The 12,105-nt window shown below is 39.2% G+C and overlaps 1 protein-coding gene across 13 annotated transcripts in view; it reads right to left on the minus strand.

Moving 5' to 3' along the window:
• Positions 1-12,105, minus strand: part of FGGY (FGGY carbohydrate kinase domain containing) — a 260,805-nt gene that overhangs the window by 38,787 nt on the left and 209,913 nt on the right. For 10 of the 13 annotated variants that reach the window (XR_003092036.1, XR_003092034.1, XM_025193138.1 and 7 more), the window contains 2 exons: positions 7,630-7,750; positions 4,326-4,420 (listed from right to left, as the gene is read on the minus strand). Coding sequence is in view for 8 of the 13 variants with exons in the window: in XM_025193138.1 (XP_025048923.1) it covers positions 4,326-4,420; positions 7,630-7,750 (216 nt within the window). In the remaining 5 variants the exon portion in view is untranslated. The remainder of the gene's footprint in view (positions 1-4,325; positions 4,421-7,629; positions 7,751-12,105) is intronic. The other 3 variants (XR_003092037.1, XR_003092038.1, XR_003092039.1) reach the window with 1 other exon arrangement.

Here is a 12,105-nt window from a genome sequence, read left to right on the forward strand (position 1 = left end):
CAGTTACATATAGCTGAAGCGGAGTAACAAGGATATACTTGAAACTCTGACATATTTATTGAACACTTTTACCTAGAAGGAACCACTGGCCTTTGAAACCAGAAACTGTATCTTCACTATAGGAAAAAAAAATCATATAGAAATGTACATAAATGACAAACCGAGATCCCAGCATGAGAGGAATGACTATAGCCCATACCCTGGATCCATCTCAGTCATCAGTGCTAAGACTATTTTAGACTGTGTGCAAATTTAACAAAAATCCTTCAACATCATGGACTTTTCTATGGTGATGAACTGCTCTGAATTGTCTCCTGTGTCAGTGCTGGCCCAGGTGGGCTGTTTTATAGCTTGTAGTTAACCATTAAAGAGACAAAACTAGCTGGTTAAGAGAAAAAAAAAAAATGAATGGCTGGGACAAATCATAAGATGAGCCAAAGAGAGAGAGAAAAAAAAACCCGAAGATTTCTTTCCCCAGGAGAGTCTAGAGACTAAATAATCAAAAGATGAAATGAGGGGATAATTCTGATCATTCTAAGGTTTTGGAGGTTTTTTTGGATTGGACAAATATTTTAATTCCCTTTCACCACAGAGGAGAAAAATCGCAGAGGGGGTAAATGAAGAGAAATATAGGGAAGTCAACGTTCTTTGAAGGAACAACATGTGGTGACCAGGCATCAGAGATGGATGTTATAAATCTTTCCTTGGTAGAATTACCTAAGGAAGACATTGCAGTTTTGAATAAAAGCTTGGGCTTTTAAACCCACAAAGGAATCCAGCAAATTAGATTGTAACCTGGACTGTTACAAATTTTGTAGTAACCTTTCAAACACTTCCCTGCAAGATGTGCAGGATACTGAGAATTCAGTTGTTAATACAGATGTGGTCAATAAAGAAAATGACCATAGGGGAATCTGATACTTTGAAAGAAATCTCCTTTAATCCCTGAGTCACTAACTTTCCCCGTTGCCTTGGTCTCACATGAGAGATAAAAATATAGATATCTTATTTGGAAAATAAGAATCAAGAGTAGACACTTGTATGATTTAAGAGCAGGAATCTGACTCGTCCAAAGAAACGTACTATACTCCTTTATGAGCAGGTCATTAATTTGTAAGAAAAAATGTGCTTAGGTGGACAGTTTGATACCTTCCTGTGTAACAAGCCATTCTCATTGCCAAGAATAACAAACAACAAGTTGGACAAAATGCCCAGGTAGTTCATTGGGGAAAATCCAATTTGGTGTAGGGAGGCTTTTGATCAGGAGCCCAACATAGTGAGAAGCTATTGGATTACAGTATGGGATATCTGTTAACCAAAAAGTATGGCATTTACATACTTTCTTGTTTCTTGATCTGGGGTAGTCACTGGGTAGATTCTTTAAAAAATATTTTTAATATTTAATTCCTTGCTGTGCCTTGCCACTGTTATAGCTATCAGCAATGCATATAAAAGAACTGCTATCATCAAAAAACATATTAATTGAAAACACATCGGGTTGGGTCTTGCCAAAGGTGCAGGAATGTCACAGTGCTGGACTGGATGCATGGGCATAGACTGGTCCCCACTGAACAAGATACTCAGATACCACAGCAATAAGCATGACACAGACGCCTATGGAGACAGAGACACTGGCATTCTCTAAGAACCTTTTTCCATTTGGCACAAATGCCTTGAGGAAATGCAATGGGCCAGACCCAACGCCCATTTAAATCAGTGGAATCACTCCTGTCAGCTAACATAAGCTTTGAGTCGGGCACGGTAAAAATGACTGCTTGGAAGCAGGGAAGGGAAGGGAGGGGAGGGGAGGGGAGGGGGCCTTTGGGGCAGTCAGGCTTCCCACCCAGGACTATAGGACTAGGTTGAATTTCAACTGGAAATATTCTATTTATTCCCTTTTTGCATACACTAATTTCTTTTGAGTCCTTTTTATAATTCAAAGGGGAAAAAAATTCTGGCTGAAAGCAACTGTTCTTTTTGCTAACTCACCCCACTAGTTTCTATGTGCCTAATCTAGCCATGTAATTATTGAGATTATGTTTTCAAACCAGGTATTTTTGCACTCAAAATGCCTTTAAGTGCATCAAAGTAGCCACCAGTTACATGACCTAATACAATAAGAGCACATACAAATTGGCAATTTAGTTGTGTGCACAAGCAGTTTTGAAAATCATGCCCTAAAAGTTTCTCTCCAATGTGTCTGACAGTATAAAGCTAGTTTGTCTTGCATTTACATTTTGATCATCATGAAGTCTTTCAGCCAAAAACACGGGGGTTCTGACCGATTCCTTGAAACTTACCATCACACACTGTCTTTATCACAGGATCAGATGCATTATTTTGAATTTTAAACTGAAGCAAGACACTGACCAACCCAAAAATGCAACAGCTAATCCAGATAAATTGTTAAAGCACAAACAGTATGAAATACAGTATTACCATATAACACCTTCAGAAACATTTCTGCACGTTTGAGGCTAATGAGAGAGATGGGGACTGAACACATCAGATTATATAATTTCTCCTTGGATGCCAAAACATAGATGAAGGTGCCATATATGTAGGTATTTAACCTTTCCAGTGTTAGTCTTAAATTCTGCAGACTCACAGGATCAACCAAGAAGTGCTAGTGCCTCATCTTGATATCTTTGGCTCCACAGGGGTTACTGGTTTCAGGATATTAAAAGTGTACACTTCTGCAATGATGTCATTATAGTGTTTTCATTCAAAAGACAAACAGGTTTTAAATTAACAGCTCCCTGATTTGTTTAGCTAAGAGGGTCCAGTCACAGTTTAACTAAGAAAGATTTTTGAAAGAATGGGCTTCAATACAATGTACAGTTTTTACATTCTGGGACGTCGTACTTTTGAAATATTTAAGCATATGAGGGTAAGAAAAAATACTTAAAATAAAAAAAGAAGTTACCATTATATAAAACCACATAAAAGGAAAGGTATCAGACCAGTAGCAACTTTACAACACAAGATTTACTAATGCTTACACAATTAGACTTGCTATGAGGAGAACTGAAGAGTTTTCTTACCATGTATCAGTTTGCATGACAGACTAAACTTTGAACTTTTAAACACCCATATATTTAAAGCCAGAAAGTAATCTTCAAAAGATTAACAGAATGGCAAGAATTAGTATGAAGCCCAGTCACCAGAAGCTTTTATCAAAATCAATTACATTGATCACAATTATCAAGCCTGAGCTATAAGCAGTACAATTATACAACACAGATACAATTTATTACAAGATTTTAATTTGCTGCACTGGGGTATGTTTCAGTGAATGCCTTTTCACTAAAGGAAGCCAAACCATATCACTCAGCAGAGCCTTCAGACCTTTGGAAACATGTGAGACCCTGGGCTAAATCCTCAGTTAATGCAGATCTGCTTCCAAGTTCAATGGGACCTTGTCAATGAACGTGGAATGAGACTCTGGCCCAGTATCCCAAGGAACTGTGAGTTCAGCGCAAGTCCAAAATGCTATTATATGGCAACTGTACTCACTTACAAAAGGAGCCCCTTAAAAGAGAGGTGGTCCTGTTAACTCACTATATACAAATAGCCTTTTATGTACACATGGAAGTTACATATACCAGTGTTACATGAGGCAGTACAGCATCTGTTTCATGCTTGTGGTTGTGTCACCCCCAGAAGTTGTTCCACAGAGGATAAGCCTTACTACTACTACTGCTTCTGTTATAATTAATAGAGTTAAGTATCTGGATCAACTACTCTTAAGCCCCAGCCACAAGCACGCTAAGAGATATAGACTAGCAAATACTCTTAAGCTCCAGCCACAAGCACGCTAAGAGATATAGACTGTGTTTATTCTGGCCAGGGAATAGTTACACGTTTAAGATTCTTTGATTTTAAGGAAGTGGAAGGAGAACAAACCACAAAGATGATAACTTGGGATGAAAGAGTGGTCTTGCTAACAGTGGTAATAATCTTTGGACTGGATCCTGCATTATGCTGTATGTGGGTGGATGTCTTTCTATACCTACAAGAACCACATTTTAGACCAGGGCTTAGCTTGGTCATCTGCCAAATTACATGGGTAATTCTATAGGGAGTAACTTATATTTACTTCTCCCCACATTTAAAAGGAAAATGTCTCTCAAACACACAGGAGCAATACATATATGGAACTGGTAGAGGAAAAAAAAATCAGGAGGCATAACTGAAGCAGGAAACTTCCTTGCTGTGTAGAATTGTTTTTCAGCTTAATTATAACCTTCTATGATTCCAGACTCAAAAAAACTACAAATCAAACCTCAAGACAGAGGGATTCAGGTTTTTCCATTATTACATACCTGTATGGAAGCAAAATCCCCAGAAGCACAAGCTCCAAGAATAGCAGCACCAACTAAAACAGATTCCACTTCTTGGGACAGGACAATAGGCTTGCCTGTGCAGGAAAGAATTACACCTCTGTTAGGGAGAATGAAGTACCATAGCACTCAATGCACAATAAATAATCACAGTTTAAAAAAAAGAGGGAGGCTGGGCGAATCTGTGTATGAACTAAGTTCATAGACTCTACACAGCTGCTGCTTCTACTGCTGGTCAGTGTAGAATGATTCCCTTAATTACCCCAAGCTCTAAGCAAAATGCAGAATTTATACAAAACAACTTCGTTAAAATGTGTGACACAAATTGCACTGAAAAATATCTTCCCAACCCAAACAACACCATTTGCCCACTATACAAAAGATACCTACAGGGGAAAGAAAAGTGAGATGTGGCCTTTTTTTTTTTGCTTCTATGTAAAGAGTTTAAAAAAGTGAGAGAGTCCAGTTTCCCTTCCCTACATATATATGCTGGGTCATATATATGCTGGGACAAAAGTGCTGGGTCTAATCTTCTGTTATTGCTGAAAGGTCTAAAAATATGAGCTATGGGTTTTCTCAAACCTTATATGAAATCTTTTCCTCTTTACCTGAATTAGACTTTATAACCTAATTAATATCATAAATCTATTAGTTTTCCAACTTCCATAATCTTCCAGGAAAACAATGGGTCTCTTCCACCCAGTTCAGGGTGAAAAAAATCAAGCAGAAAAAATATATGGGGGTACAAAGAAAATACAAATGTTTTCATTTTCTTCACAGCCCATTAAAAACATAGAAAGGGAGCAAATATAATTATTTTCCTAGCTTCAGGCTATCTTAGCAAGTTATTTTTGCAAATGATTTGTTGGTATTTGTACAGTATTGAATACGTTTGTGAATTCTCTGATTATCTGTGATTGGGTGAAGGAAATGCTTGCTTCTGTGGATGGATGAGCCAGTTCTAACAATAAAAAGCAGGGTTTGGTCATATGCCTGCAAGGAGTAAAAGTGACTGAGAAGATGCTGAAACTGCTAAGCTACATGCTACTTCTACATAAGCCTGCCCACATGATGGGGCCTGGGAACACTTTCTGTGCATATCCTCATGGATTTTCCTTCATACTTCAAAGTGGAAAACATAATTATTAATACAAAAAAACATCATTCAACATTCAGGGAGCCAGACACTTAGCTGCAGTATAGCAGATCTGCGCTTCCCCATGGGCACAACCTGGATAGTGGGACCCTTGCAGTACATGGAGCTGCCTTCCATACTACCCTACCACCTCGTAGCTGGCACAAAAGGAGTGACTGGGGCAAACTGGATCTAGCCAGAGCTTCCTGTGCCCTGGTGATTCTTGCTTGCTGGAATGGCCGCTGCCAGGCAGATGTAATTATGTAAAATGTGTAATTTAGACCAATCTCTAAAGTTTTTTAAGGTGTTCCCAAAAGGCATCAGTCCAATATGGGTGGCTCTAGAATTGGCCATCTTTGTATTCCTCCCCCAAATCTGCAACTACAGGTCAGGATTTAGACCTATAACTCTGAATGTGCCCGGACAAACTAAAAGGTCAGTTCACCGCTAGTCTCGGTATTGGTAGACCTTTGAAGTACGGAGCAACTTGCAGCATGCTTTAAAATATCTTGACTATTTCCCAGTCTTCAGAATGAACATATTCATCTTGCCATTTCAACTGATACTTTAAAAGTGGCCTGTGAATTTCTCTGCTGATAGTCTGCATGGTTGAGCAGAATGGGCACTTACAGCGAACAGTAATATATTCAGATTTTTTTCTTTTCCTGAAAGAATGGGGGATTGATCCTGGAATGTTAGTTATTTTATCTGATAGGCTCTAATGAGTTCAACAGAACCAAGAGCATTTCAGTTAGATGAACTCTGACATCCCTTGTCAGTCACACATTTTACAAACCAGGAGAATTCCGGGACTGCAAAAAGGCCTTTTTGTCTGGAATTGTACTTGGCTGTTAGTTACAGTCCAGAGACTCCTGATTAAATTTTAATCAGAATACCTATTAATAAAGCTTTTATAGTAGACATCACAAAGCAGTTTCCAATAGTGAGGCTATTTGCAATTAACTCACCTTACGCTATCTTTTAGTTAGATAAGGAAAGGTGTGGACTTGATAAAATCGTGTTTGACAAACAGAAAGCACCGCTATGATATACTGCATCTACACAAGTCTTGGCCATGTCATTTGCTTCTCTGTTTTTGCTTTCGTTTACTATAATTACATAATGCAGACTTTCATCTTTCTTCCTATACCAAGGTAAGAAGTTGTGTTTGATGTGAAGGTAATTCAAATCTCCACACCGAATACCCCAAATCTGAGCTTTAAATTTATCCAAAACAGCTTGGCCATTCCTCATTTGAAAGTCATCCAACCCATACACAGTTCAAGGTTTCTATAAACTCTTTTTAAGTAAACTATATTGTTTTTTCTAAATTTTTACAGTATATTGAATTGATGTGCAGATGTTGGACAATACCGTGCCTATGAAGACTGCGTGGAGATTATAAATGCAGTGCAAGCTTGTCATCTGCTCCTATAAAAAAATATAAACCAGGCCCTTTATCTATGTGAAATTCTATCAAATGAGAGACAGCAGGAGTAAAGATCTACAGAACTGGGTCCTATAGTACCTGAATTACATGAGCACCCAAGGAACTGAGATAAGAAAGACTATGTTATCAAGAAAATGTTCAGTATAAACAACGGATGTTAGGGGAAGGTTATTCAACTGATATGAAGCCAACATTATTTTTCACAGAACAAACAGGTTCTATAGAAAAAAGGTCTAAGACTAGATTGGCAGAATCTGGTTTAATTAATTAACAGAACTGAATAATTTCTATAGAATATTTAAACCAACATAGACTTTTACACTGAATTGCATCCCTGCTACACCATTTAATGGGACATTTTTTTTTTTTAAGTTTCTAGGTAGATTCCAATTTGCCATTAAGTTTTCCTGCATTTTCTCCTAGAAATAGCAAAGAACTGCTGTGTTTTTCTGAGAAGCCTATTTGTTAATAATATGGACAAGATACTTTTGTTTCCACCACATCTTTGTGTCAGTCCAACGCCTTTAGGTTTCAGAAAATCCACTTTCAGGAAGTAGCATTTCATTACACAGTTTTTGGCCAACCAGCCAAGCAGAGTTCCATATAAAGAGAGTATTTATTTTTCCAAACACAAAGTTTTTAGACACCTAAAATAATACAGCAGTTTACTCTCCTTCCCCCACTTCCTCTGTCTAGCTTACCAGTAATGTCAGCATGCATCTGCACAAAGAGGGGGTTCTTCCTCAGCCCACCACACAGAAACAGAGTGTTGATGCGGTGCCCTGCAGCCTGCATAGTTTCCAAAATGTGTCTTGTTCCTAACTTCAAAGACAGAAAAAGACTGATGTGCTCAGGAGGAAAACACGCCCATAAGAGAACCTATACTAAGTGATTACAAGGGAGATGGAAATGTATGGCTAGTGGGAGCCCCTTATGGTAACCTAAGGACAACAAGTAGGTCAATGGAGTTAAGGATTCAGCTTCATTCCTGGCCACTAAGAAGCACTGTGGCTGCGTCGACACGAGATGCTGACTGTGCTGTATTTGCATACACAAGTACTAAAGGAGTTACTGCGCAGTAGCATCCCTGAATGGCTTTTTGGGGATGCTGACTGCACTGCAGCTCATACTACTACGCTTCGTGCCATGCAACGCTACTGCGCAGTAGTCAAAAGATATTGTCTCATGTAGACACAGCCAGTCTGACTCTCAATTATTAGGAACAAAAGAAGTCAAAGAGGGCAAAAGGTATCAGGTACAAGATTTGAGAAGGAAGAATATGAAAGCACATGGCTGGAGGAAACATCTTGGGAGATGGATGGAGGGGAGAGCAGGACCTGACAGCAGCTTGTCTGCAGTTATGGAGAGTTGAAATGGAAACACCCAAAGGGCCAACAGAACTGGCTGTGAGATGCAAAGACCCAGGATCAGAAAGATCAAAGAAAACCTAGTGGGACCACTGAAAAATAGCTGTTTGGGGCCAGGAGGGACAATGGGAACTGAGCAGCTACAAGGGAATAAGGAGACAGTTAAGAGTCCCAGAAGTTGACACTGAATGGCTGCACCATCCACCACCATCTGATATGCCTCTGAAAACACTACACAATACAAATTAGCCTTGCAGGATTATGTAAAGGCTAATATATTAGGGATCTGTTATGCTAAGGAGAAAGGAAGTCAAAGATCCTTTCTTAAAAGTTTCTGCCTTCAGTACTCTCCCTTCCAAACCAGGGGGACTTGGTTCAAACACTTGCACTGATTTGCACAGCTATGATAGTGTATCGAAGTGACTGGGGTACCAAAAGGGAAGAGCCGAACTCTTATAGTTTCACAGGTCAGTATATGCACAATTTGAAGGATCTGCCTCAGACTTATAGAAAACGGCCTTTTTTTTTATGGCTTGGCAGCAAAACGGGGAAAAACGGTTTAGGGTCAGACCAAACCAGGTTCTTTTTCCAGTGTTTTGGCTAAATGAAGAATTTTGTTTTGGTTCAACCAGTAACAACTATTTCTGCTTCCTTTTCATGTTTTTCATGAAAAGGCATTGAGCTAGATGACCTATGGATGTGCCTTCCAGGCCTAGGTCTCTGTGATTCTATTTAACTCTTTAAAAATCCTTTTATTTCCCTCTATTGCTTATTTTTAACTGATACCATTAAAAAAAAAAACAACATGTTTTTCTTAACTGAAAAAGTGAGATGCTTTAAGTGGAATTAATTCATTCTGCTGTGAGATGGAGCCAATGGGCTTGATCACAGCATGGCTACCCTATTTCTAGCTCTGAAGGTACCAAAAGCAGTCATGTGATGTGTTTCAGCATGGTGTTGCTTGGCACAGTAAGTCAGAAATGAAGCTATGCCCAACATTTTCCTGAATCTGGGCCCCCAGTTAATGAAAAGGCCTGCAGCCCAGAGTAAATCCCTCTGCAAACTGAAGCTCAGGTTGCTACTGAAATATAAAACTAGTTGCATTTCACCAGTTTTGGGATGTTTATTATGAATGGCTGCCATGACTTTGGATAGGCCTTCAAATATATTTTGGTTGAAGGCAAAGTGGTTAGGAGGAACTGCAACAGCCATAGGGCCAGCTGACTAAATCCATCACTTCCCTATTGACACAGAGGGCTAATTTCCAAATCACACAACCATGAGTTTAATTATGGAAAAATAAACTATTCCAAAAAACCCTCTCCTAAAAACTGGCTTTGATGACCACAATTATATCTATGATCATGCCCACAATAGTCTAATTGTTGCACCAAATTATTCCACATGAGTAGCTAAAGGATATTCCCTTTCGCTACTGCTGAAATTCAAATTTATTAACAACTTCCTTCACAACACACACTTTCTCTCTCTCTCTCGCTGCCCCTGCCCCCGCTCCAAATACTTTGAAAAAGAACATGCTGTGAAAATTATTGTGTGTTTACCTGCCTGGAAAATTTTATTCACAGAGAAATTTAAATTAAAACTACTCTTATTTCACTACGGGAAGAAAAAAAAACAAACCTAATTTAATCTTGGATTGGACAAAATGCAAATTGAGGGCTTCAAATGCTAATTTGATTTTAAAAAAAGAGAAAAGAGTTTCCCACTGAAAAGAAAACTAGAGATTAACATTCCAGGGGTAGACCTAGGTTTTTTGACAAGATTTGCAGTTGGGTTTAAAGTCTGATGCATCTCCCATCAAAGTCAAGGGGTTGTGCAGGTTTGGGGCTCTAGTGAACAGGAAATCTTGTCTTGTTGCATTACACAACAGACATAAAGAAAAAAATTAGGTGGTAGTAGGGGGGAACTTTTTAATAACTAAGTTTGTACGTCATAAATATTATCAGGAAGGGCAGACACAAATTGTCCTCTGTCGATTTATTATGATTGCCTGTTGTTTCAATGGTGTTTTAAAAGCAAATGGATGCGTGTTAACTTACCAGGAAGAGAAACGGAGGGTATGGTCTTTTATCTTGAGGTTATGTATCATGGTCAATAAAATTCATTATAGAAAAAGGCCTGTGGCTGCTGCATTTAATGCTAAAATGCGGTATTTAGAACAAAGCAATGAGATAATAGGTGGCTTTCCCAGGATGTCCAGCAGAGAATGCTTCCACCTCGTTAGCATGAAATAATAACAGAGCACCTGTTTGGTATTGAAAAGTTTTTGTTTTCAGCTTCTTTCATTTGGCTATATCAGTAGCTGGCATTGTGTCTACTTTCCTAGACATTCTTAAATTTAAATCAGAGGATTTTATTAAAGCATCAGGTATAACACCATTATGTTCCTCAAAGAAAGGTCAATAGTTGGCACTAATGAATTCCAGGTTTACATTAACTGATCAGTATTTCCTGAAGAAGGAGTGTTAACAAGTCAGATGCATAATTCATAATAAAATTACAGCAGCTGCCTGTGCTACTCTTCCAGATGGTGGGGTGCAATGCTGGGATTCTGCACACCATACTGGTCATTGTTATCCATAAACCCCTGTCCCATTAGAAAACAGCAGCAAGTGTTAACTCCCAGGATGGCAGAGAAACATGGCTGTATTACTGTGTGACAGCTGGAAAGATAATTAATTTCAGCACTGTACAAGGCCCCATCTTGTGTGAACAGACTACCTACAGGGACAACTCTAGGCAGCTCGTGCTGCATAGAGTTTTGTAATGAAATGTGTGGAAATGAGTAAAAAATAAAAAATAAAAGGAAAAAGAGGTGGGTTGTTATTAAGGTAATAGGCATTAATTCAAAACACAGGCAAAGAGAGAGAAAAGTCAATTGCAGTCATTTTACATCTAAAAATGCAACCTGGCTGCATCGGCTGAGCAAATATTCTTTTGTAGCTGTTCAGTGAGCAGAACTCTTTGGACATTTTCCACTGAAACAGAGTTTTGTCAGAAAGTACTGATTTGAGAAACCCCAAATGTTTTACGCCATCTGCCCCTCCAAACAGGCAGAAGTCCCAACAGCTAGAGGGGAAACCCACAGATTTAGGAAGAGCGATAATGCATCCCTCTAGTGAGCTGTTTCCTGCATACGGCTATCCAGCTTCTTTCATCATCTTGATAGCATTCGTCCATGCATTACCCTCATTAACACCGCTCCCCAAGGAATGTCACCCTCCACGAGTACTTGGGGCAAATGGTCCCTGCATCAATCCCAGGCTTTGGACAGGGTACAGCAGGACTCCACAAAAGTTAATGATGCCAGAAATTTCTTTATAGGTTGGGCAAGGAGATCTCACACATGGCAACCTCCCAGGCTCGGTCATACCGCCGGGCATCCCAGTATGCACGTTCAGACAGAACTGGACTTCTGGTTGGGGTAAGGTTGTGCCTCTCCCCTCCTTATGGCAGTTAATGACCCCTTGGGGGTATATATTTATACATTTTGCCTCCCGGAGAACACAAAGACCAAAAGCTTCTTAATGCACAACTCTCATTTATTAACTAGCCCAAATCCCTCATGCTTTGAGTAAATTAGGATTTTAGGGATTTTAAAACCTAGTTCACTCCTACATGTTTTCATAGTGTCACAGTGCTTAGAGTCGGGAGGGACCTAAACAGATCATTAGGTCCGACCCCCTGCCCCTTTGCCAAAGGAATGGGCACTCTACTCTCCACCTTGCTCCTTTAAGATGTCTACTTAGTAAGTTCATTTGTAATTAGAAATCTATTTAACGGGGGGGG

The sequence above is a fragment of the Alligator sinensis genome, unplaced genomic scaffold (genome assembly GCF_000455745.1).
Source record: "Alligator sinensis unplaced genomic scaffold, ASM45574v1 scaffold1559_1, whole genome shotgun sequence".
NCBI classification, from domain to species: domain Eukaryota; kingdom Metazoa; phylum Chordata; order Crocodylia; family Alligatoridae; genus Alligator; species Alligator sinensis.